At 35.0% G+C, this 27,423-nt stretch overlaps 2 protein-coding genes and 3 long non-coding RNA genes across 17 annotated transcripts in view; 3 read left to right on the top strand and 2 right to left on the bottom strand.

The window, feature by feature from the left end:
• LOC125384873 (A disintegrin and metalloproteinase with thrombospondin motifs 3-like) overlaps window positions 1-269 on the bottom strand; it is a 26,889-nt gene extending 26,620 nt beyond the window's left edge. Inside the window, exon 1 of the mRNA XM_048404966.1 lies at window positions 7-269. Coding sequence (XP_048260923.1) covers window positions 7-145 — 139 coding nt within the window. The 5' untranslated portion in view covers window positions 146-269. The remainder of the gene's footprint in view (window positions 1-6) is intronic.
• Window positions 53-958, top strand: LOC125384888. The gene is made up of 2 exons (XR_007223731.1): window positions 53-188; window positions 613-958. It is a non-coding gene; the product is annotated as an uncharacterized LOC125384888 (long non-coding RNA).
• LOC125384870 lies at window positions 758-27,351 on the bottom strand. Of its 12 annotated transcripts, XR_007223700.1 has the most exons (5): window positions 9,539-11,097; window positions 9,337-9,435; window positions 8,962-9,135; window positions 8,532-8,873; window positions 6,975-7,266 (listed from the first exon to the last, which is right to left on the bottom strand). XR_007223700.1 is itself a non-coding variant. In XM_048404952.1 (4 exons), exons 2-4 carry the CDS (start codon window positions 8,577-8,579, stop codon window positions 5,963-5,965), a joined length of 498 nt encoding a protein of 165 aa, XP_048260909.1. In that variant the 5' UTR covers window positions 8,580-9,135; window positions 27,151-27,285; the 3' UTR covers window positions 5,424-5,962. The 12 variants fall into 12 exon arrangements, 5 of the variants coding, with proteins under 5 accessions (XP_048260909.1, XP_048260910.1, XP_048260911.1 ...); XR_007223702.1 differs by lacking the exons at window positions 6,975-7,266; window positions 8,532-8,873; window positions 8,962-9,135; window positions 9,337-9,435; window positions 9,539-11,097 and adding exons at window positions 758-893; window positions 2,552-3,099; window positions 3,366-3,561; window positions 27,151-27,351; XM_048404952.1 differs by lacking the exons at window positions 9,337-9,435; window positions 9,539-11,097 and adding exons at window positions 5,424-6,232; window positions 27,151-27,285 and having other exon boundaries at window positions 7,100-7,266; window positions 8,519-9,135.
• On the top strand, window positions 20,764-21,700 carry LOC105665725. 2 transcript variants are annotated; one of them, XR_007223738.1, is made up of 3 exons: window positions 20,764-20,975; window positions 21,167-21,441; window positions 21,518-21,700. It is a non-coding gene; the product is annotated as an uncharacterized LOC105665725 (long non-coding RNA). The 2 variants fall into 2 exon arrangements; XR_007223737.1 differs by lacking the exon at window positions 20,764-20,975 and having other exon boundaries at window positions 21,103-21,441.
• LOC125384642 lies at window positions 23,627-26,726 on the top strand. Its single transcript, XR_007223713.1, has 4 exons — window positions 23,627-23,686; window positions 23,765-24,073; window positions 26,195-26,328; window positions 26,444-26,726. It is a non-coding gene; the product is annotated as an uncharacterized LOC125384642 (long non-coding RNA).
• Window positions 27,352-27,423: the final 72 nt, after the last annotated feature.

Genomic DNA, 27,423 nt, shown 5'->3' with positions numbered 1-27,423 from the left:
TCTCACCTGCAGGATTTTCCGGATTCACAGACACGAAGCTCGAATTATTCCTGATCGACCACCACTTTTCGTTTTTCGGCTGAAACATCACATGCTGGCCATTCGTCAGCGGCTGAACGAAGAACGATCTCTGCCCGATCAACATCAAGGCGTACACTTCTTCTTTGCATATCGTCACGACGACGAAGGTGTAACGTAAATCACGTCAGAGACCAGGACACTGTAACCCCAAACTCTTTTGCCCTGATGTCACCTTAGGCGACCACTTCTAAACATTCTCCAGACAGCCGATACTTGAACATTACACATGGCGACCTTGGCGACAATGTATATTGCCGGAGTGCCTGAGGGTTCATCTGTGTCCTAACGGTCCTTCCACCGAATGTTCTGGAAGCGTGGCAGCGGTCGCGTGCGCCTGCAGGGTGGTGGGGATGATGAAGGATGAAAAACAAAAGAAGAAACAGATGTCACCGAAAGTAAAAAATATTGTAAGAGCCTCAGTCTCGAACGGTCACGCCTAGAGCTCAGAAGTGTCTTATACTTGTATAAACGAAATAAGAATAAAGAGTTCTCCTTCCTAATAAAATTTCTTTTTATTTTTACGTGACAAAGGAACTCGCGTCTCCTTCCAAGCTGCCTTGTCGAAGATCGCAGTTCGCCTTGGCGTTACGTCGCTCGGACTTGGTTTTACCCTGGCGCACCCAATTCACGGTGAAATTCGACGACAGTATCAATCGATCGTTGGCCATGGTCCTTAAGGTCCAGTTGCTGATCTCGAGGAACACCGGCTCTTGGTGGAGATACTCGCGCCAAGTTTCTCGGTCTTCGTGGGTCGATCTTCTGTTCCGCGCGCTCTCATTCGGGATCACTCGAGGGTAAACGATCTCGTACTCCTGCAAGCTTTGCAGAAAGTCGCTCATTCGCGACTTAGTAGCGATCGTGCCGAGCAGCCACGTGGCGAGGAGAAAACTGGGAAGTTTCGATCGCGTCATGTCTCGCGCGCTTTGATCGAAATTTCAATAGGATTTTCTGGCTACCCAAAACTCGCCAGGCATGCTCGTTCACTCGCAGACGTAGTCATCGCGATGAAAGCAGCTAGTTCGCAGAACCGATATTCTCATTTCATTTCGCCGGTTCGTAACGCGTTCGAAACTCCGCGTCATATAGACGCGGATGCGACGATACTCTCGCGATCTAACATTTTCAATGTCTCGCGCTTTATCACGTAGCTCGCGCGGAAGTAATACGAAGGTGAATCGTTGGTTTTAATACACAGGGTGTTGTTTAATCGATCGTATAATGGAGAAGGGAACGATTCTACGGTACACCAGAAATGAAATGAAATCATAGAATGCAGTGGTTTTGTAGGTAGTGCTTTATCGAAAAGATTAACCGTGAATATTTGCTCGACCTATTTATACCAAATTGATACAGAATCTTAAAATACAGACGAATCTTTCTCAATTTCCTTCGATCATCGTCTCTAGGCGTACGAAACTGCCTCGTTGAATTCGAACGTTTCTCGATTTCCTTCGACGTCTTTCAATTTCTTCTTTTTTCAATCGCCGTTCGCCTTCTCAAAGCTGTCTTCGAACAGAATTCTTAGAACGACTTCCAATTCCTTTCGATTCGTCCAATCGTTTAGCTTTACGAAACTGTTTCGCTAAACTCCTTTTTCCACTGTACTTGCGTATCGTAACAAACTCGTCGACGGTAACTCGCGTCGATTAACGATTCACCACCAGTAAAGTAACCGGGAATGCAGCAAACTAGTAGTCGGTAGAACGAAGCGGAACGTAAGTGGAGCGAGCGATAAGAGCGATCGCGACAATCGCACGCCTCGCCGTGCGATTCCCACGCGAACGAATCATCAAATTCGAGCCAAAGATTCTCACTAACTCGAAGATTCGCGCCAGTATTTTCCACGCGCGCGTCACAGAAATTCGAACGACTTTCGCGAAAGGGACGGAAGGATAAGACGATCGATCGGATCTCGGGTCGATCGCGATACCCCCGGACAGAAGGTTTCGAGGAAAAAGTGGAGTAGACGCGACGAAGGAGCGTCGTGCAGCAACTGGTGGCCAATTTATTCACCACGTGCCGTAGGAATTTAATTTTCTTTCGCGCAACAACGATCCACCATCGGAGAAAGTAGAATATAATTAATTTCGATCTCGTGTCGATTGCGACGTTCCGGATGGAACGTTTCGCCGAAGAGGTGGAATAAACGCGACGAAGGAGCGTCGTGCAGCAACCGGTGGCCAATTTTTCCACCACGTGGCACCATGTGGAAATTTAAACGTTTCCCATGAAAATGATGCACCATCGGTGAAAGTAAAATACGATAATTAATCGGTCGTCGAGTCGAACGTGATATTCCGGATAAAATTTTTCGAAGAAAAAAGTGGAGTAAACGCGACGAACGAGCTTCGCGTTACGACTGGCAGCCACATGGACGGATGAACGCGGCTGGAAACGCACGCGAGTGCAGCGGCGAATTGTGCGTAAGAGTAAACGCGAACGCGAGACTGGAAAAAGCACCAACGCTTACCGCCCGCTGAAGTTCTAATAATGGCAGCTTTATGTGCAATCACCGAGAAACGAGGATGCTGGCGAACGCATTGTTCGACCCCGACCGAGACGATTTAACAAGGGCCGAGGATTTCATCTTGAACGTTGCTCTCGACCCCACCAGAATTCTTCGCTTTCCCTTGAACCGCGAACTCGAGAATATCGTATTCAGTAAGGCGACGAATCTAATGAACGGGAATTAAATCTGTTCCGACAGCTTCCTTTGCCTGGATGAAAGAATAAGTACGAGAGATAAATTATGTCAGATAATGCACAGTGAGTGACTGGCAGAAAAGTCATATCTACTTACGTGTATGAATTCTAAGTAAAATTTATATTAAACATTTCTTTTTTTGCCTATTACACACTTTTTTTCTATTCTACGATATCTGTCACACGTTTACTCGTCTCGTCGATTAGAATTCAGTTTTATAAAATTACAGCATTTCTTCTTCAAATTTTCTTCAGGGCTTTCGATATTTGCGATGCTGAGTGCGTGGTGGCTGTGCAGCTACAGCTAACAATATCCTGTATATCAGTATCTTTTATAATCTTATACAGTGGCTGTGAAAAGGTATTTATATGCGTTAGGTTGTCCCAAAAGTTTCTTTAGTTTTATAAGGAAATATAATGTTATTATTAATGAATTCTGTACGAATAAAATAAAATGGATTCTATTACTACAAAATAGATCATACATAATTCAATACAATAATATGATTCAAAAAATGTACATTTATTATTTCCTCACAAAACGAAAGAAACTTTTATGCCAACCTAATGCTAATACTTACGTATCTCTATCTTTTTCAATTTTTTTTCATCAGCCGTTACATTTCACTTTCAACTAGTGTCAATAGTTCGTAGTCATACGATAGTACTATCAAGTGACGCGAAATTTATCTGTCCATCTGCATAGTGGATGGTTTTCGACCAGTGACTTTAAGCGATTTTCCACTTTCTTCGTATTTTTGCTTAGATTCCGCTTCGCTTAAAAAGATTCACATGTATCGATATGAAAATTATTGGAAGATAGTCTAACAACTTGCAAGAGTATTCAAGAATTTTTGAGCACACTTTTTAAAACACGAGAACGTAAACAGATATTGCATGATCCTAAACGATCCAGCGTGTAAATGTCGGTAAGGCTTTTGCAGACAGAGGACAATTAATATGCTTTCAATTAATATAATTGATTAGCACGCTGGGATAAACAGAATAGTAGAAATAATACAGAAATACTTTTTGTAGCCACTGTAAGTAGCTGTTGGGTACAGTATTGTTCAAAAGTAGACAGACGCTCGATTACTTTTGGCAAAATGTACTTTACTCGCAAGATTATGCGTAAATGGACTGCAAAATTTCATAACAGTTAAACGTAAAACGGACAATAGCCTACGTTTTGTAAAATGGTTTATCGAAATTAGGAGATAAAGAATTTCAGATAAGTAAGAGTGTAAAAAAGAAGAGAAAGATGGTTTTAATATTAATTTGAAAAATATTGAAAGGGACATTTCTGATTTTCTTATCCGTTGATAAATTGTTGTTTGAATAATTGCTTCTTGGAATAAAAAATATTTCTTTCCATTTTATTTGCGTTTTACACGACGAGATGAATGGCAACGAACGAGATGCAAAATGAGAGATGCTTAGCATCGAGGCATTACGCGTGGGCGATAGATTAGTACTGACTCTTCAGAAAGAAATTACATTACGCTTAACGACGATCGTTATTCTTTCCTGGAATGGTTTTATTTCCTCTTAACAAGGCGATGTCGTCTCACGTTTTCTACGAAAAACAAAAAATTCCATTCCTTGCCTTAGTTTTCATTATATGCTATCGCACGATAAATCATATCCCTTTGTTCACGGATGTGGAAATTTAATTAAAACCGATTCCTAGAAACGAATATGCGTTTTCCATTGGAACAAAACCCTATATCCCGTTAGAACCTTCCAGGAATTCAAGAACTTTGTAATTTTCCGTTTGACGATGTCGGATCTACATTCAACCTAAGCTCTCTCGATTTCTACGAAAATGATAACACGCAGATTTCCAGGATGCTGTTGAAAGAACAGAATGCACGAGTATAAACTGAATGCTTTCATTTAGGCAGTGTAATTACGTTAATTGGTTACAGCTGTAAACGCGCTGGTATAAACTATATAGTTTAAGCGATTTAGTAGATACCTGATCTCGCGTTTCCCTGTTTCCAGCGAAATTTTAGTATTATAAACGGAATGCGGATGTTTGTGCGTTTGAGAGAAATGTGGGTGTGTATAAACGTCCAGGTTGTACACTCTTGTTCACGAGTATCGAAAAATATGCCGATCGTTAAAATTGTTCGCTTCCTGCAAAATAATCAAAATAATTGGAAACCAATCGGAGGATACTTAAAAATTAAAGTAAAATAAAAAGAAAATTAAGGTATAATTAATAAAAGAATATTGTACAGAGATCGTACGAAGGAATTTAAGGAAGTTGTGTACAATTTTCTAATGTTATGTGTCCACGAGAAAATTCCCATTCTATTGGGTTTTCCCAAAAATTTCTTTCCTTTTATAAGGAAGTGACAGATGCACATCATTTTTTGTTTTACATTATGATCCATTTTGTTCTATTAGTAGAAAACGGATCATACAAAATTCAATAAAATAATATAAAAGAAAAAATGTTGTGCATCTATTATTTTCTTATAAAACAGACAGAGACTTTTGGAACAACCTAATATGTTTCTCATTGACATCCTTGGGAATTAAGTAGAGGATAATGGAAAAATGGAAATCGATAAAAAGTATTTATTATTATATTATTTATAGAGTTTTAATGAGTATTTTTCTTTTTAGGAAAGTTTGTTACTTTATACAATTTATTGGTAGTGTATTGCTATAACAATTTTTCTAAAATTTACAATTTAAATTACATTGGTTCGTTGAACGATCGAGTAATAACTTAGCAGTGTTTTAAATCTCATTCTCGTAGATTTGATTGTATTCGTAATTATTATAATTATGAGCATCGTATTCTTAAGAACATCCCCTTTTTATATTATCAATTGTTCTTTGATTTATCGACATCATTAGAACGAGAACATCATTATTATTTTCTTATTTCTGAGCTTCGTATTATCGATATCGTCGTAATTTTATTGACTTATTAATCAATATTCATCGTAATATTATTATGAAACACATAAGGAATGAAACTCCATGTACACATTTATAAAATGAAAACAGCATTTTCATTGGTAATGCGACAAATCTTATGTATCGTGTTGTTGTGTAATATTACAGTGTATGTTACAATGTACGTATAAACGCGTTAATGGAACCAATTATTCTCATCGGCGACTAAAATGATTCACGATCGTGTGTTACTTCGTCTGCAATGTCAGGACGGATACATGATAATTGTTAATGTAATTTGTAATACTAAAGCTAGAAACAGATCGATCCCTCTTATCGTCAGATCGTTCGGAGCACCGGTACCGATATTGCAAAACGATTTCTCGCAGCAAGTGGTGCAAGCGGAGAGTTTTGTTCGTTCACCGACCACTATACATCCGGAGTCGCATTTGTCAGTACACTTTCTCTCCACCGACCAAGTTTGTGGACTAGACATTGAATCTCCGGTGCTGGTAGTGTAAGAAAATCGCTTTACCTGAAGAGAAAGAAGCAAACGTGAAAGGAATATTTGCAGATTTTAAACTTCGGATCGCAAGAGACACTCGTACGCTAAAATATAGTATTTCTTTTAATTTTGTCCGAGTACGAGCTCATTTTGGGCGGCATTAAACCACGAACTTGATAGTATCGAGCGAAAAGAGGAAAAAGAAGACTGAAAAGAAAAGATGAGAAAGAATTCTACATGTACGTAGAATGATTCTTGATACTAAAATTAAATTAATATTTGCAACAATTCCTTGTTTCACTCTGTATGACATTTCACATTGGAACTTGTAACGAACACGAGTGAGTGTGAACGTAACATATTTTTAGTCGAGGGAATATCAATTTTCCAGAATATCTCGCATCATTTCCAGAGAATACGGTTCGTTCATTGTTAATTCGGTCGGCTAATATCGATTACGGATTTCGTAATATTTTTGCCGTGTACAATTATATCATATCCAATATCATTGTTGATTACCAATAAATAAGAAGAACAAATAAAAAATTGCATTTGCATATTCCCTCAAATGTGTACACCATGTACATATGTTCCTATAAAGCGGATTCAATTTCAATAAAGTACGTAATTATTATGAAACTGAATTGATCGACTATATTGAACATTTGCAAACACTAATCGCGTTATGAACGAAATGAAACTGTGTCTCTATCTTGAACAGCCTTCTCTCGCTCTCGTGTTGACGATAACTAATATCGCTTTTAGCTAGCTGTTTGCTATATTCTGTTTGCTTTAAAAGCACGCGATCAAAGCAAAATATCAAACATCTGCTGAAACACGTGCGTGACCTGTGTATAATCAACAAGCGTTCGAATCGCTGTTATCATTTGTCATTACCATACAGGTCCTTTTATCACCAGTGCACTTGTGCCCGAAAGTGGTGAAGTTTCCGGTCAGATTGGCGCATCTCTCTCCATCTTCCATTGTATCACACTGATGACACCATAAATCGTTTGCTCGTTCCGACGCTGCGTGAGTTCGATGTTCCGTAGTTAACAGTTGGCCTGATCATCGGACTCAATCAACCGACAAATACGTATTAATTAATAGAAATCGTGATTTATCCTAGATTTCTAAAGATTATTAAAATCGACGTAGGAATCGGACGTAAGACGTTGGGCAAATCGTTGTCTACTTTATAAGTAGCTTCGCATCTTTCTCTCTTTTATTTCTTAGAAATTACTTCCTTCTACTTCTTCCTTTCTTTCATTTTTCAAACAAATGTGTCGTGCTTTCATTAACGTCAGATTTTTGTACATTTTTGTAAAAATAAATAGATATTAGTCTTGACATTTACAGACACATCGGCGATATGCGTAAGATGAAATTTCGTCGCGTTCGTTGACAAGATTGCTAGGAAGCTTATCACGGAAGAAAAGTGAATTAAATGCACCGTGTACGATGATCGTTGTTTACACGATTCGTAACACAAATGGCTAACACCTACGAGTGATGGCTTCAACAGGTGCACTTTCCTCTATATGCAGTTTATATGTAGAGGAAGATCTTCGCTATAAATAGACGAAACATCGTTCCTTCAGACATCTAGTGAAAACTCCCTCAACGAAACGCGCTCCTAAAACGCAACTTGCTCGTAAAACAAATAGGGTCATGTAACTGAAAGGAACCTCGAGAAAGAAAGAGAAAAATGGGAAGAAACAGAAACTTCCATTTTCCATTACAGAAACGCTCTTTGTTGAAAGAAAAATTCCTCAAATTAAAAATTCTCAAAGACGAAATACCGCCATTGTCTATCCTGGCAAATTATCTTCCGTCTTAACCAGTTACCTACTCTTGACGAGTATACTCGTCACGCGTAAAAAGCAGTTTTTGCTGTTTAAACTGCAATTTCAGCGAAAACTAAAATATATTCGTAAATTTGAAGACGTTTCGACCATTTGGAAGCCAGGACCAGGTAAAACGAACAAATGAAGAGATATAAATAATTATTATGAAAAAAGTATAATACAGCGTGAACAAAGTAGTTGTTCTGTCCTTTCTAACGCATTTTAGTCGCATTAGTCGCAACGGCTAACTGGTCAATACATTGTCGAGTCGATCAACTTTGGTATTCCGATCGTATCGACGTGAAAATCGGCGTGACGAATAAGGCGCAAGAATCGCTTTCTTCTCTCGTAAATACCGAAGATGGACAACGCGTATCGGCGAATTTTTAATTTCAGAAAAATGTAATTTGATTCGTGGCGAAACGTGTGAGAAACGCGTCGAATTAAAGAGGCGAAATGCGAGGCTTATCATTGATGCTTACGACCATGGAGATAGACGCGACGATCAGGAAGTACGTGACAGGGTACATGTATCGGCCATGTTGATAACGTCTAGCGCGTCACATTCGAAAATAAATTCGGCTGTTTAAATTGCGATCGGCTGATGTCCTTGGCGCATTGATCGCATGCTGGTGTATGGCGGCGAGCGCGTTGCAACGCAAAACGAGCGGATTTGGGTACAATAGACAGCCATATTGAGAATAGCCAGAGTCTGCGCTGGATGGGTACAGCTGCTCCAGAAACCTTGAAGCCCATGGAAAATCAATATCCATGGCAGCCGGAAGGTCCTGTTCGTTCAGCGGGAACGTTTGACGTCAAAGTTTCTGCGCATTCGCATCACACCCAGAAAAAAGAAAATTCACTGTCACTGAATCAATGATTTGTCGACACCGCAACTAAAATTCAACTTACAATGCCTCGAAAGCTAAAATAGTCCGACACTCGCCGTAAAAATATCTTTCGTTTCGTACGTTCATTCGAACGAAATAACTCGTCTGCAACTGTGGACCGAACCATTTGAATTTTGCTCGACGAATTAGAGGAAATCTTCGAAATGTGTTATTTAAATCTTCGTTACAGGTCCAGCTAGAAAAGTTGTAAAAAGCTACCCTTACTTTCTTCTTCGCTATTCCGACTAATTGTACTTCTTTCAACATTTCTTTACACGTAACCTATTGTTAATCTTTCCAATGCTTCTAACTCGTAAAAAAAAAAAAAAAGAAAAAAGGAAAGAAACAAATTGTTTGACTCAATTTTTGAAAAGTTATTCTGTTTTAAAGAACGCACCAACGCCTCCTATAGCCCGTTACACGAGACTTCGGGATTTTGTTCGTTTTGTAACGAAACACGACTATCCCGATCACATTGGTAGAATTTGAAATCATCCTGAAAGTGCAAATGTAAAAGAGAGAAAATAGTTGTGGTGAATATTTGGGGGGGGGGGGGGGGGGGAAATAGTACATAGTATAGATAGGTATTTCGAGCGTACAATAAATATCAAAAATTATTCCATTGAATATCAAGATGTATCGGTACAACAGATAATTGACTGTTTAATTAATTTCGTGAAATTAATTTCCTCCACGAGATACACCATAAAGAGCTATCTTCAACATGTTATAGACGCTAAATACCGTCCCATTGAACATTGAGATGCATCGATGTGATGGATAATTGACTGTTTAATCACTTTTGGAATTTCTGCAAAATATACACTCGCACTAAATATCTTGTTACTTAAAATACAATATAATATGTAATATGCGATATGTAATATAATATGTAACATACACGTACACACGCGATATATTTATAAAGAAGCACGTATCAGAGTTGGAATAATTTCGTGAGCAACAGTAGACGGTAAATGTAATTTGCAAACGACCTCTTTATCAAATATCGATAAACGCGATCGACATGGAAGGGATCAGTGCTTATGCTGGCCAAATATACCGTCATCATTCAAACATCCATCGAAACTAATCCCAGTACATACCATTCGAATAATCGAGTAACTTCGTTATCGCGTATGATACAGTGCACTTACTTGATTGCAATGATATCTCAACGATTATTAACAGATACCATAACTTATCCGTCACTGAGAAATGTTAGGTTCGACTGATAAAACGTACAGACACCAGAGTATTCGTGGGAGCAGTCGAACGTCAACGATTCTACGATCTCGGCATATTCCACCTCAAACGCGATTCCGTAAAATTCAAACTAATCGTCCAGCGAGCTATTCCATGTTTTCCAAACTGAACAGATCGTGAGCATCGGCCAGCGATATGGGAAATGAAGATAATTTCCAATTGTTCGTAACATCTGACAATCATTCGACTTAAAACATAGTTCTCGCGGTCGCGGCAAACAAGTTACGCAGGCAATTTGTCAGCTGTCGAACGAGAGAGCTGGCTGGTTGTACTGCGTTGAAGCAGAGCGATTCGAAGAACGGCAGAGACGCGAAAGGGAAGCGTTCGCCGAGAATACGTCCGTTTCGTCTTTCTCGTTAGACGGTGGAAATGAATTGGCGATTTCACCATGAATACTACAAAGGAAGTTAACGCTGTAACTGGCGCGAGTTTCGCGCGCGATCGACCAACGTGTAATTAAAATGATAATCTTAATAGATCCTCATGGACAAAGATAGCGAGGCTGGCAGTTGGCGAAGCGAGCTAAGCAAATAGCGAATTATATCGCGTGTTATAACTGGATCGTGGAAGTTTGCGCATATTTTTACACTGATAAATTAACCCTGCTGCTGATCCTCTAATATTTCTCGTTCCATCTCATCTATTACAAATAACAGATACGTAAGACAACATAGGAAAATATATAAGTAAATAGTATCGCGAATAATTACGAATAATTGCGTTCATTTTCGTTAAAGGTAAATTATATTGTATTTACGTTGCAAGGATAGAACTGAAATTGCCGCTGATATTGATTTATTCTTGTTAAATTTCAATGTCAGAATAAAAAAGTTTAGCAGTTAGCCGTTGCGACCTCTTTGAAAAGCGTGTAGCTAAAAGTGTGTCGCGAACAGTAAGCGATAGCGAGTATACTCGTCGAACACGGAGTACGGGTGGCTGTTATAATATAGAATTAAGTTGTTACGAAACGACTGTTTTATTTTTCAATTTAGTACTGACGGGGCTCGTCGTAACGTAAAATACTGCCATCTCTTCGTGACGAGTATACTCGTGGAAAACAGCCAATTGGTTAAACCAGGACCAGATCACGATACCGTTTAAAGATGAAATTTGTAGAATGGTTAGAGTTAGAGAATATCGGAACTTTGTATTATTATAACGTTTACCATCGCTGCGCTCTCGATATTAACCCTTAACTGCTGCTCTGGGACTCCCAGACGATATAAACATCCGCGTAACTTCGCTCTCGAGCAACGCGTGATGTCAAGTGTCTTGGTAATTTTCAATTAAGTCGCCCCTTATCACTATAACTTATAACTTCTGATCTTTGTTCCGTATAGGAGTAATTGAGAACGTACAACTTTCCTTTCGCTTTGTTTCGTCTTGTCCATTATGGATGAAAATGCGATTATAGTTACGAAACGAATCATTCTTCGTTGATCGCGATACAATGGAAATGTTTACAGCGAACGTTCCCGAGTGCTTCGAATAAAGAAAGAACGATGCAATACGATATTCTTTGACTTATAAATAACTTTCCTTTGAGACCAATCCGTGGATCAATTTTCTGGCTCCGCAGACGCAATGTTACACGTAATCCTAGGAATCGTGAAGTTTTCAGTCTTTTCTAATATTATTTTTCAACTTGAAATTCAATCTATTGAACGTAGGAATATTTTTACTGTAAACTATTAGAAAAATGTCCATCGTTTAATCGACGAGCATCGCGAGAGTAATATCCAGGCTTTAAATTCTAAAGGCTCGTTACCGTACAACTGTAGTAGGCAACGTCGTTGCTCTAAACACGTACGTAATTTTGTTCACATTGTATAACCGATAACTATTTTCTTTTTATTATTTCTTTTTATTCGAATGTCCTTCAGCTTTCGCTTTACCACCGTACATCATCCCTACGTCATGCACCGATACTATTTTTCTTTTACACAGTGACACTTACTTCTCTGCTTGACCATGCGATCCTGATCATCATGCAAATGGTCTAAGACTGTTGTCGTGATACTCTACGGAATAACTAAAATTGTTGTATCGTTCTAACACGTTATAGATTTTATTAGAGAGGAACGTTTACTCGATAGAAGACTCAAATTCATGAAATAAGACACCGGTTTTCCCTGACGCCACTTTACGATATAAATAATTAAACTTTTTCTCCCTCGTATACGGAAAACTTAAAATACTTTTCCTGTATTATCTATGCCAAATCTCCTGTCAATTTCGTTACTAAAATAAATGTTACAGTTATCAGCAATAATCGCCTGCCCTCGACTATACGTTTCTTTAATTAAAAATTTATCAAAGCGAAGTCTTCGATTCTTTAAATTCTGCAAAATTTGATGAAACGCGCAATGACTCGAAACTTCTGACCAGTAATGTACGCGAAAGACTCTGTATACTCGTTAGGTCGTTCCTCAAACGAGAAACAGATCGAACTGTTCGCGTTCGAGTCAAACGTAAAGGGAAAAGATTAAATTTCCTAACTCTCCGTCGATAGGATCCTCATCGACGTTTATGACAGTTGACTTTTCTTAATTAGCGAAGCTTCAAGCTTTCGATATTTCCAAGTTTCAATAATTCTCATTCTCCGTTCGCCTTTCAATGACCGTTATTAGCGTGAGCGTGTGTCAATAATGAAAGCGAACGATGCTCTTTTGAACCTTCCTTTCCTCTTCCATTCGTCTTCCTTTTCAGAACGGAATAATGGCTAGATCTACTTTACTCGTTGCGCTGATTTAACGAGTGCGTGTTTATTCTCTCTTTATTCTTCGTCTGCTTCTGCCCTCGCATCTGTTGAACATCGATTCGATTGCTGAACTCGACTGTGTGATTCTCCTATCAGGAACGACATTTGCGTCGGAATATACATGTTACGGTCGTTCTTTAAAATTCTTCTAAATTAAAAGTTCCTTAAAACTCTCCTAGCTGCAAAGTTCTTCTCCTGAAAGAGTCGCGGTAAACGTGGATATCTGACGTTACGCGTTCGTTAACGAGCATCTCTTATGTCAAATATTACAAAGCAACGATTTACCCAAAATATAGAAATATCTTCCGAAATAGCGGACTCATCGTTAGATTATTAGATCGCGGATGTTCGTGCATTTGTGGGAATTTTAAAAATGCAAAAGTCCATGAAACGTTTAGGAAACGTAGAGGATGAAATAAATCTTATCTATATATATCTTGAATATGTTTGTGTATGAATATCTTATGATTTGTGTGTATGAATATCTATATCTTTGTGTATGAATATGAATATCTTTGTGTATTTGCTACGATATAATTATTAAAAAGAAGAAGAAACTTTCAATCATGAGAAAGATGGAATATAATGAAATATATTCAGACATTGAATAAAAATTTTTATTTTCATTTCGGAAGATGGAACGAACACGAAATATGCAGCAAATTTTGCGAATATTTCAAAATGAAGGAACTGCGCAATTATAAATATTTGCAAGTTAATTGCACTTAATATGGAACACCTGACTTTAAAAGCTTTCCAAAAACAGAAACATGCTTTTCTTTTCAATTGCTTTCGAGAAATTAATAAGTCCTTTCTGTGTCGCTTTATAAATTCTTTTAACATCGATATTACGTTTTTTCCTAATATTAAATTCTAACAATTTCTTACAATTTTTCAGCTGAAAGTTGTATTAAAATAATTTTGGCAACCGCTGAAAATTGTTGAAATTGTTGCACCAAAAGCGTAATTTCTGGGAAAAAAGGGTCGATGAGAACTCAAATCCTTCCGGGACTGTTTTACTCGCTCTATTAAACAAACATGTTTAATGATAAATCATGCAAAAAGTAATATTTTTTACGTTCATTATTTAACACGACTCTCAGAAAAATTTTATAGGCTGTCAAACGTAACAATCAACTGCATTCGAACAACATGCTTTCATTTTTAAGGAAATGTTTCATTTATTATTTGCGTTATTACTTTAATAAACGTTTGCTATACCGTTAACGTTCATATCTATAAACCAACGTTTACTTACAGCTTTACCCTTACATAACGTCAATCTTCGAAAGAATTACGAATTTTTATTATACAATATATTAATCTTAGTTATTATAACGTTAAGTTATTAGCAAAATTACAAGATTGAAGTTACCAGAAGAAAAAAAGCGAGGTGTTCGTTTCCTCTTTTACAAATATAGAAGAGGAAGGTTGCTTAAGAATGATTAAAACGTAAAATGAAATTCTAATTAAATAAACGCCGTATTACCATTTTTCTACTATAGTTTCGAGTAAATTCCGCGCACTAATCGTATTTCTCTACGGCACAATAACAACATTCTGTTAATCAGCCTTTGAAATGTCACCGCAAATGTTCCATGTGCAACGTGATTCCGTGTATTCCGTGATAATTTTCTTAAACTATATGAAGTTAACGTTTATAACATTCTATAAAGTAATAAGCAAACTAAATGAATAGCCTTCATCACGCTGTATATCCTGTTTGCATATTTAATATCAATATCAAAGCTTCCATGCAAAAAGATGTTGTATTTTATCGTTTTATCGTCACAGTACGAAAGTACGTTCAATAATTTACATTCTGTTTTTAAACAGGCTGTTGTAGCTATACTTTGTTTTCACGTATTTCAAGTAAACATATTGTATTTTCGAGCTATCGCGGGGAGACGCGGTCGTTAGAATACGCGCCAACGGGAGTCGTAAATTCCCGTTACGATTAGAATGATCGACACCACGAATAGTTCGATCCCCGTATTTCGATTAAGATAATAGGGGTGATTCAGGTATGATAACACTGTGGCTCACAGAGTTAAAATTTATATTTCCAACACTTAGTATACACGATTGAATAGATATAATCACTTAATAACTTAGCACGGTATGAGACTTAATGTTAGAAGTTAGGCGTTAGATCTTTGACTGTGGTAGGAAAATGTGAGAGATATAGGAACGGTGAGAGTTGTAGGGAATGCAGGAACTCTAGTCACCGTGAGAGACGATGGAAAACTCTGAAGCTTATTCTAATGTGAATAAGGAGGAAAGCTTGGTATGGGTGTGCCCTTTGAACGAAGAACACGGATTCGTTGCTTACATTTTTAGTTAGTAGAGTGAGGGCAATAATCCGCGATGTCGATTGGTTGGGACCAATGTTAGGAAGGAAGAGAGGAGGAAGAAACCTCCTACCAACTTGGGTCCTAGGCGACATTGTTTACAGGGAAACTCAGATTTTTCGTTAGGTATATCTCCGCTTTCTTCGTAATTCTTAAGAGCACATAATTCTAAAAACCGGCCGAAAATACTTCTGGAATTAGAAAGTCTCTTCTGGCAAACAGATGTGCTTAGACCATGTGTGTGAACAATGCAGCTAGAATTGCAACTTTATAGTGGGTCCTTGGGCCTATGGAGTGTTAGAAGGACGGCAGGTAGACCGGTGGTTGGCAAGCCGCGCGGGATGGCGTGCAGATGTGTTGCGCGACAGAACACATATCATCGATAAATACACCAGTACAAACGCTATTATATCGATGCAAACGTTAAAACATTTTCATCCTGGTGAAATGTATTTGGTACATCAATTTTAGCGAATTCAATTAATGTATGACGAATGTTAAGCATTTACTTTGATTCGTTGAGTTTTAAGAATGAAATTAATTAAAATTTCCTTCAATCAAGGTAGATGTAATTTTAACAGAAAATTCCATTAAATTTCTATAAGTATTTCTAATGGTTACTCTTATGCCTATAGATAAAAATTAAAAAGCAAACTATCCTATAAAAATTAACACATAAGATTATTTTTTCCTGTTAATTTCTATGCCATAATTGCCTCTTCGATTCCCTATTTCTCTACGATTTATTCGTCTCGTACACAATTTTAACGTAATATTTCTAACAACAGACAGAGATACTTAGTTAGATTTAACACGATTCTTTTTTTTCGCTTTTGTTAAAAAATTATTCGCAGACCGCAGCTCCTCCTTCGATAAATTTTAATTCTCATTACGTATACGTACATAAAACGTAGCGAGTACGAAACAATCACAGAATAACGTGATGTTTTAATAAGTTCTGATAATAGATGCATCATTAAATATGTAATTGGAAATGGTTGTTAATCGCGAGCATTAAATAATAATGTAATTTGAAAATAAATTAAATTCGATATATTTATACCGAATATATTAAAGACGTTTTAACATCGACATATTCAACATTTACTACTATTTTCCAGCCACAATATCTTCTTGTCGTTACGTATTTGAAACCTCCATAATATCTGAATTTATTTTAGCGGACACAGCAGTATGTAAAAGTTACATTAATGAATAAAAAAATAAAAAAAACAACAAATCGCGAGTATCTTCGTTAACTTACAAGATACGTATTATTAAATATCCAAAGAACAATTCTAAACAATTTTGCAGCAATAACATTCCAAACAAATATAATACTTATTAATTGATATATTAAATTCGTCGGATGCAATTTTTTAATCGCATATGAAACAAACGTATATTTCTCATTTCGTTGAATTGTTTTCTACATTTAAATTATTCCTGGATAGATGAGAATTATACGAAACTCACGAAATAAGGAAATAAGCAAAATAAAAAGAAAAAAAGAAGAAAAAAGAGAAGAAACTGGTAGATTTCACTTATCGTTAAACTTATATTCTTAAACCAAGTTAAACTTAGTTCGCCATCTTCGTGATATCACGCAATTCAACAAACTGTCAGATGCAAATACAACGTTAACATAGAATTGTAACGATAAAAGTTATATTCGAAGTTATGGTGATCTCTTCTGCTATGACTCATCATTGTGCAACTGTAACTTATACCATTAACAAATCTGTATTTTCAGCCACGTTTCTAACTATAATCGTACATTCCATGTACATAAGTAATGTCCACATTGAGGAACGTATAACGCTTAGTTAATAAATTCGAAACCACATCGTTCGCGTGTAGTCCACGTGAACTATATTTGAATTGTGTTAAAATGGCAATTTGTAAATTTTATACGTCATATCGAAGGGATTAAGGATATTGAAGGAGAACACATAAATATTCGAGTCGCGTACATAAGTCTTAATATTATAATAATAAATAATAAGTCATAAATAAGTCATAAATAAATCATAAATTTTCATAATCTTAGTACGTTATTGATCTACGATATAGTAAAAGTTCTATACAATAAGTAATAAGCTTTATACAATAGCTCGTGGTTGATAACTCCGCGTTAAATACAATTTATGGCAACAAAATTTTATCCTATTCTAACAGTTCGTGGAAATAAAAATCGACGGACTTATGCAACTTCCAGTTGGCAAACAAATTAACGCAAGTTTCCAACGAATGAAACGCGAATAATGAAATTACACGAATACCGAGGAACGAACTTTAAAATTCCTCGTATCGATCGAATCGACTGTTATTCATTGAATTTTCCAGGATCGCTAAAATAGGCTAAATCTCACGGACCAAGGAATTTCCGACGATATGAAGGAATTAGGTAACGTTGTCGGAGAAGAGTGCGCGAATGTAATACAATACCTTGGAAAAGTAAAACGTTTCTTTTAATAATGTAAATGGGCTGAAAAATATTGCGGCAGAAGCGAGCAATTACTGATTCTACGTGAAAAACCGAGTGGAAAATGTGGAATAAAATTTGTAAAAATTTCAGTACACCGGTTAAATCCTCAATTTCGATCCTCGGATGAGAAAAAATTAATTGTGATAAATCATACCAGGTGTTTTTCCTATCTTTCTTATTTTTCACGTAGAATCACAGTCTGTGTTTCTATTCGATCTATTGGCCAAAATCTATAAAATTCACGTGGCGATCAACGTATCGATGCATTCTGTCAATTAAAAAAAGAAGATATAGCTTAACGTAGAATAATCTTTTTTATTGCGATAGTGATGGAAATTTCATTATCGAGATTAATCGTGACCTTGTTGAAAGTGTGATCGGCGCTATAACAAAAGAGTAGTTAGGCAAGCGGAATCACGGCGTGGAATGGAAAAGCGTGAGAAAGTAGTCTCATAATCGAAATTCTGTCGTATTTTTCAGCGAGGATAAGAACTACTCAAGCGACAATCGAATGTCACTTAAGCGCTCTGGAGATGGAATCAATTAGTACTTGAGTGGCGTTAATTCTTGCGCAAAGATCAATTCTCGCAAATTATTCGAAAAATAAGGATTAAAAGGTTTTTACATAGGGAAGTGTAGGATTGAAGCTTAGGATTTAATTTTGACGCGAATAAATGAAAGTTTAAGAATCGAGATTTAATTGAAATAAAAGTAGGATCGTTAAATTAAAAAACGTGAATAATTCTCAATTTTTGTCGCATATGAAGTATAGACACAAGTCTTTCAAATAATAAAATATTTAACCAACGTTAAATATTTAACTATAACGTGAAAGTAATATAAATGTAAATGAATATCGAACATTCTGAATTATAACACCAATTAATCGCATGCTAATTAATATTTATGAATCATAAGCGAAACACGATGGAAAATCGAAATTCGATATATATATTTCGAACCGTAAAAATAAGATCAGTAGAATGAACATGAGTTGGTGTACACTAGTTTTTTATTAATTGAAAAATAATAGATACGAATAGTAATAATAATGGAATATTTCTTAATTAACTTTTTCATTAATAGATATTATGTTTCCATATATACAAATAAATATATAATATAACAAATAATATATATGTTATCAATTTAGGATATGAGTATAAAACTTCTCACCATGTCACAAATTTTCCCGAACGTTATTTTTCGCATTTGAACTTGCAGTTGGATACTACGACTATATTTCTTATATCTATTTACAAGTTTAATAAAACTATTTTACGCTATGGCTTCGCTTGTTACTTACGGCTTCTTCAAACCAAGCGATTAAGAGATGGAATAAAGCTGAAATTACGTGATATAATATGCGCGTATACTTTGTGTGCCTGACATTGCGAGCATCACACTACTTACAAAGGAGATTTTACCTTGTATAAATCATACTTTTATTTTGGCAGCATAATAAATTTTATCCGATTACTTGAAAGCTGTTTGTATTCCGAGTTATTAAGCATCGTTATAACAACGAATGGTGTTGATAATTCTCTAATTTATTTAAATTTCCAAATTAACATAAAGTGTTACGTAATTATTTTATAAATGTCTTAAAACGTTATGAATATTAGTTTACATATAATCTTCCATTAGAGAACGTGGGCAGATGAATATTAAACTTTGATGGAACGCATCTAACGATGAAATATTACATATCTATGAAATTCATCTAAATGATTAAATATCAGATATCTATGGTATTCATCAAACGATTGAATATCAAATAATATAAAGTAAATATAAAATAACAGTTATCAACATTTCGATATTATGGATTAATTGAATTAACTTTTAAATCGAAACACAAACGTGTTAACTACAACCTGCGGATTAAAGCGATTATAACTTACAAATTAACATAAAGTGTTACGTAATTATTTTATAAATGTCTTCAAACGTTATGAATATTAGTTTATATATAATCTTCCATTAGAGAACGTAGGCAGATGAATATTAAACTTTGATGGAACGCATCTAACGATGAAATATTACATATCTATGAAATTCATCTAAATGATTAAATATCAGATATCTATGGTATTCATCAAACGATTGAATATCAAATAATATAAAATAAATATAAAATAACAGTTAGCAACATTTCGATATTATGGATTAATTGAATTAACTTTTAAATCGAAACACAAACGTGTTAACTACAACCTGCGGATTAAAGCGATTAAAACTTTTTCCTTTTTTTTACTTTTTTTTTTTTTTGATAGGAAAACTTCAACCAATACTGTTGTGTAAGCCTATGAGGTAAGCTTCGACTTCTAAACTAACTTCGTAAGCTATAGAACTAAAAGAGCATAATCGTAATGTGATACGAATAGTCGGAAGAAATTTAACATTTATTTAAAAACTATATATATGTATTTAAAAACCGCTATATTACAAAGTCTTTATCTATATTTTTATGAATCTGTATAATTTTTTAGAATTTTAAAAGGATACATATATATATGCAAGCTCCCTAGATTTCATGTAGGATAGGGATTCTTTTTGTTTCGCGGGTAGCACGACAGGCTGTGTTTCACGGACAGACCGATCTTCCCTTGTTTTACGGACGACCATTTTAAGAAGCACGTTTTTCCCGAACGGACGGACAGAGAGTTACATTAGAGACAAACAAGGTTACGGAATAGTTATTTAAGATTTTAAAGACTGAAGAAGAAAGATCGGTAGCTGAGGACGTTGAAAATCGATTCTCAATTTTCAGGTAAACATTGTACTAAAGACTTGTTATTTCCCGTTTATATAATTATTGTTATTTATTGTTATAAACGCATATTAATTGTCGTTTATTTTTGTATTTTATTATTTACTTCATAATAAAAACTCGATTTTCAGACTACAGAATCGATCCCTGAATTATCACCAAATTACGATCTTACAAATCGATTTTCACTACGCCATGCCGTTAGAAGTGAAGCTACGTATCGACATGAACGAGAACGCAAGGGGGGTGGCGGGGGAAATAGAATGCATAAGAATCCATAAGAAAACCAAAAGATGAAGTATGTGATGTCTTTCCTCCAGAATATCAAGCAAGAGATCATCATCCGCGATTATTCAGTTTATCGATAGTGAAGAAAGCCGCAAACAACTTAACCAAGGTAAGCCATTACAGAAACATTGCACTCACGATGGATGACGCAACGGCAGCGTCATACATCGGTACAAGTTTAAACTTCGTGTTTCGAGATATTTACTTAAAAGAATCGGAGATCATCCCCCCACAAGGAAAATAAAGACCGAAATCGAAAAGCCCAATCTTCAAATAGAAACATTATTAGAGATCTTCCAGAAACAAAACATGCATGAGAGAGAAGGCACAGACTTTGTCATAAAACAATTTGATGGAACGCAAAAAGCCACAGATTGGAGTATGAAATATTCATATTTCACATAAGCATCCCTTCCATACTCTAATATGAGTATGAAACCGAATACGAAAAATACAAAATCCAAACTGATGAAAAAAGGATCAAGAATTTGAAGAAATATTTGGGAAAAATAGCATCAGAATGATACCAAGCAAATCTGCTGAAGGATGAAGAATACAACTGGGAAAATTGGAAGGTGGCAGTTCAAAAAGCTTGTGGCAATAAAGGTTGGTCTGCAGTACGATACACTTATAACTTTAAATACATTTCAGGTTCATTCACTGAATATGTCATAAAAAAGGAATGATTAATATTGGAAGTAAGGAGGAAGACTTCTGAAGAGACAGGGATAAATCTAATTGTTATTGGATTACCCATACACATTCAAGATAAAATCGATAAAGAAACAGTACAATCAACAAATGGCTTAATCAGATTCTTGGGGCAATATCAGACAAAGGGAAGAAAAACACAAGGGAGTAACACAAGATTGGACAGAAAGCCAGAGCCACTGCCCAAGAAACAACCTTGTGTGATTTATGAAGCACTGAATTTCCCCAATAACAACTCACCAAAGAAATACATGCACATACTCATCGATCATTTTTCAAGGGCTGTTTTTATGTCCACATTGAAAACACAACACACAGAAGATATCATAAAACTTATAGACTCAACAGGAGAAACTGATTCCATAAAAATTATCCTTGCAGACTGATACCCAGTAATGACATCCAAAGAAATTCAAGAGTATACGAGGAAAAGGAACATTAAATTAATTTTCACCTCGACAGACTGCCCATCCTCCAATGGACTGAACAAAAGGGTAAATCAAACATTAGTAAACAGGATCAGATGTAATTCAGACAAAAATAAGAGAAACTGGACAAAAATCACAGAAGAAAGCATAGAAGAAAACAATAACACCAGACACAGTGTAACGGGGTTTGCCCCAAATCATTTACTGAATGGAAAAATGATTGAAATCGTCCCTAAGGAAATAATGGAGAATAAGATAAACCTAAAAAGAGACAGAGAAGAAGCATTCAAAAACTCAACAAGAAATTTCGAAATCAACAAACAAAAATACGATAAAAAAAGAAGAGAACACGAATTTAAAATCGGTGATATGGTCTTCACCCATAACGGAAAAAAATGAATAGAAATAAGCTGGAAGAAATTAGGAAAGGATCTTTCATAATTCTAAGAAGGATTTCAAACTCCATATATGAAGTGGATAACGGTAATCGGGGATCTGAAGGGAATCTGTTCCACTCCCCATTCGAGGGGCGGTGTAAACTCCCTAGAGTTCATGTAGGATAGGGATTCTTTTTGTTTTACGGGTAGCACGACAGGCTGTGTTTCACGGACAGACCTTCTTTTGTTTTATGGACGATCATTTTAAGAAGCAAATTTTTCGCGAACGGACGGACAGAGAGTTACATTAGAGACAGACAAGGTTACAGAATAGTTATTTAAAACTTTAAAGACTGAAGAAGAAAGATCGCTAGCTCAGGACGTTGAAAAGCGATTCTCGATTTTCAGGTAAACATTGTACTAAAGACTTGTTATTTCCCGTTTATATAATTATTGTTATTTATTGTTATAGACGCATATTAATTGTTTATTTTTGTATTTTATTATTTACTCCATAATAAAAACTCGATTTTCAGACTACAGAATAGATCCCTGAATTATCCCCGGATTACTATCTCACATATATGTACATATTTGTATATTAATATATATATATATATATAGAGAGAGAGAGAATGTTACAAGGAAGTAATCTAAAACTTTGTAAATTTGTAGTACATGTTTAATGAGAGAAGTATAAAATATCTGATAAGCGTAGATCCAAAAATTAATCCTATTTATTTGATATACCGTACTTTTTATTTAACATTTAAATCGAACCCTCGATAGAATAGATAGAATAAACGTGTCCAATAAAATAATCTCCTCCATCATCTGATTTGAATTCAACGAATTTTTTTTTATGAATACACATAGAGAGAAATCTATCTATTGTGGACACACGTACAAATCAATAAATAATGCATGTCGTGGAATATCGGCTACAGAAGGAATAAATAGAGAATTATGTATTATCCACAGATGGCAGTTATACAGTGACTACGAAAGGTATTTAAGTAATATGAATATAAATACATGATACATGTATTAAACTTGGTATTATTTAATGGTACTTTCATACGATTATAAGGATTTGATTTGAAATATAAAAGCTGATAGGAAAACGGTTCATTGGAAAATATGGACACGCGCAAATATTTTCTCGTGCCCGCAGTATATTAAAACAGAAAGTCAAATGAAATATTTCTTATCAATGGCGAAGGATATTTTTCTCTTCTTCTTGACCCAGCAATTGGATTTCATCAATATTATATAACGTTGATTAAAATTTCCTTTTCTCTCGAGTGAGTACTATAAGATCACAAAATGACATAGATCTTTTCTTTGCAACTTGCTGAATATAAAACTGCGTCCTTTTACAGGCAACCATGTATATTCCAAGCGTGATGAAGGGATTAGATCATCGTATCGTAAATTATGCTTACTTCCAACCCCAAAGGCAGACTTTCTATGTGCTTGTCTCTTTGCTTCGAGGGCCAGCGAACTCTTCACTCTATATGACAGAAACAGCCTAGAATCCAGGGGGAAATTTGAAAGTCAATCAAGGAAGGAACTGCAAGATGGACAGAGCAAGGTCTCGTAGAAATGTATGAGATTCGTTTCTCGCAAATTACGAGATACGGAAACGTTTAAAGTCATCTACAGGCGGAAATCTGTTCAAGACAGTCGCGGTAATGTTTCGACGTTATATGTCATTCGTTAAGCCAGCTATTATTTAAATATGTTCTTTGAAATTAAGTAAAATCAAAGTAGCTGAAAAAGTACAGCTGATAAAATTACGTTCAAAACGTGAATGAACAATAATTTTTACTTTCGTTACGCTGTTGTTATCGATTATCCATTATTTCTTATGGCAAGAAATGGGAACGTGCTTAATTTACGATAAAAACGAGAAACAATACGTAAAATATTTTTCACGATAAATTATTTTCATATTGTTTGAAATAATTTTACGCTTCCGCGATATAAGTGGCGAATGTAATTGAACAAGAATCATTTTTGATAAATGTAACAGATATATACCGTATATATATGCAAAATATATTGTAACGTGTTAATTCATAAAGTTACGTAAAATTATTGGAAATCTATGTGGTATGTTTAAATGTAGGTATGTTTAAATATTTCATTCATGTTTTTATTCCATTGAATTGCAAGTTATATAAAATCATTTCATTAATAGTATAGTTCAATGATATAAGAATTGCGAATTAAGAATATTGTTTATTAGTGATATAAATAATTAAATTAGTAATAATGTATACTTAACACGTTCTTGTATTTTGTTATTAAGGTAGAGTTAAATGGTTAAAGAATTAAAATTATTTCAATCTCAATCTCATGTTTTAGAAGGGAAAACTATAATTTTTGTTCTTAAAACATATCATCCCCTAATAGTCTGCGTTCGAATCATGATTATTCTAAAAACCACTATGATTGTGTTATTGAAACAACGTCATCAACTAGTTTCTTAAAGTACGTAGATGCTATTGAAACAAACTACGTACATGCATAGTAAGTTTATATGAATATTAAACATAAGAAACTTGGTTTGACTTGATTTGGCTGAAATCAGCTTGTCGACGTGCATCATAGAAATAAGTCACGTCGATCAAAGTTGTAGCACAATATCTATTAGACTGTCATTAAAGTCATCCTTGGTACATTAATAGATGGTATCATACAGTTAAACGACATGTCATAATATTCTTTCATCTAAACCATAGTAGCAACAGACTGTTTCCTACAGACTAGAGGTATTTCATGGGACGATCATATAAATTCTTAAATACAATAATGTATAATACACATACATGAACCAAGTATAATACATACATGAACCAAGTCTATAAGCATAATCTATAGACTATAATAAATAAGTGAAACATTTTGAATTCTGTATTAGATTTGAAGAAATCTCTAATAAATCAAAAGATATTAAATACTACAAAACTGTGAGCATTATTAAGGATTAGGATGTGATTTTTTGAAAGATATAAATATAATTTATGAATAGTTTCAAAGATGAAGGTGAAAGAAATCTGTAACAAGAATTAGTCCCTTAAGGAAACGTTAATTACTTTGTTACTGTAGAAACACTTGTGGATTCTTCGTTATAAAACTAACAATTATCTTTTATCTAAAGGATATGTTATAATACAAAGATTCTTAAAATTATTCAATGGAATATCCTATTGATATTAATGCTGATTACCTACTTTTTAACCTATCATTTACAAAGAACAGTTTATTTATCGAAGCTATAAACTTTTTTGTCCACTTCTGAGCTTTCATCGAAGATTTATGACGTACATGGTGCAATAATGCCTAATGCGATTCTCTTTAATATCCCATATTTCATACATTCTCGTACCGATTACACAAATTGTTTGAATTCAAGAAACATGAGATCACTATACCGGTATAAATTTGTTATTTACTTGATCTGAAATATCCTTTCAAGTTTGAAGTGAAAATGAAATTCTTTCAAATAATCTTTGACTTAAAGATGTTATTTATAGTTTCGCGTTTATCGATATTGATTCCCTAAATTTAACTGATTTTATATGTATATTTATTTTACGATTTAAGCATTACATGTTAGTTTAAGTATCATTTACATACCAGCTACTTGAAATCCATTTAATTTCATGTAACTTAACTAATTACAGAACAAGGTTTAACTTTTACGTTAACTAAGCTCAAAATGTCCATGAAGCATGACTTGTTTCTGGAAAGTCATTTAACTATTTTAACTAACGAAATGTATAACGAAAATTATCGATTTTCAGAACTTTATAATATAATGGAATCGTTTTACCAATATGCGGACAAACAACACAGTTTTCGTCTATGAATACGAAATAAAAAATTTAAATAAAAATTATATTAATCCTTTCGATACGAGTTGTTTTTAACATCGATGGTACGTATAAAGCAGTAAAGCATGTGCGTGACCTGAATACATTTCCGGTCTTTTTATAACGATTGTGAACAAATAATGTACAAATAACCTTCAAAACTATAACGTATGTTTCCAGATAAAGAAAATAATCACAGACTTCGCTGGATGCATAAGCATTCATAGACAACATCAATGGAATTTTTTCTGATGAATATGTACTTCTCCTGTAGGAAAGTATGAGATGACTCGTTTGTTTGTAAGAAATGTTCAAGAGCAGTTATGAAATCATTTACGGATTTCACTACGTTTTACATATTCGAAACTTTCCATCTTTGCATTTCTTTTCTGTCTCCCCTTTCTCATGAATACTTGAATACATGATTTTTTCAAATGTAATAAAAAAAAAAAAAAAAAAAAAATGCTAATTCGTATATTACAAAACTTCACAAAAATAATCGTAAGAATCTGTTCTATTTTTCCTCGTATATTTCCTTGTTTGGAAAAAGGAATAATTTATGACTTGTAATTTGTAAAATTACGCTAATAATATCAGTTTACTTGTACAAGATGGCCACCATACACATATTTGTCACATTAGAAAATATAGACCTAACCAAACAGGAATATTACACATTACAAGTTAACGTACATATATATGTAGTATCTATTTACAAGTATCGCAGATTACCTCTTGAAAAGTAAGAAAACATAAAGACTAAAGTAAAGTTGTAAATCTAAACTACAGTTCAAGTTATACAAGGCATGTAAAGCTTCTCTTGAAACGTTAGGTGCGTACTTCGATATACAATATAAAGAAACATAGCCCATATATATAGTACATACCATACAGATCCCTCGCCATAACTTTGTCAATATGCGCAACGAAATCGGTAATTTTCGCGCCATCACTCAAACACCGTTTCTCTCGCTTTGGATAATTGAATCAAATCCAGATCGTCCATGTTTACAGCGAAGCAACATGTGATACCGCCAAAAGTGCTTTCCACCCCCTCGCATAACTGACATCGGCCGTCCGTGGAATCAACGGAAGGATTTTGAACGTTGGAGAATGCGTAACGCTGATTGGCTATTGAGCTCCGGGGGTCGATCGTAGAA

Source organism: Bombus terrestris, chromosome 4 (assembly GCF_910591885.1).
Source record: "Bombus terrestris chromosome 4, iyBomTerr1.2, whole genome shotgun sequence".
Lineage (NCBI taxonomy): Eukaryota > Metazoa > Arthropoda > Insecta > Hymenoptera > Apidae > Bombus > Bombus terrestris.
The sequence above is the reverse complement of the archived record's forward strand: the minus strand, read 5'-3'. Positions and strand labels throughout refer to the sequence as shown.

Bases quoted from the DNA above. Each gene is read 5' to 3' on its own strand.
- LOC125384870 (XM_048404952.1), bottom strand. From the start codon at position 8,579: ATGTACCCTGTCACGTACTTCCTGATCGTCGCGTCTATCTCCATGGTC. The intron at 7,267-8,518 runs ATAAGCCTCGCA...TCCGATGATCAG, and splicing joins CATGGTCGTAAGCATCAATG to GCCAACTGTTAACTACGGAA. The intron at 6,233-7,099 runs GTAATGACAAAT...CTTTCTCTTCAG, and splicing joins GTGATAAAAGGACCTGTATG to GTAAAGCGATTTTCTTACAC.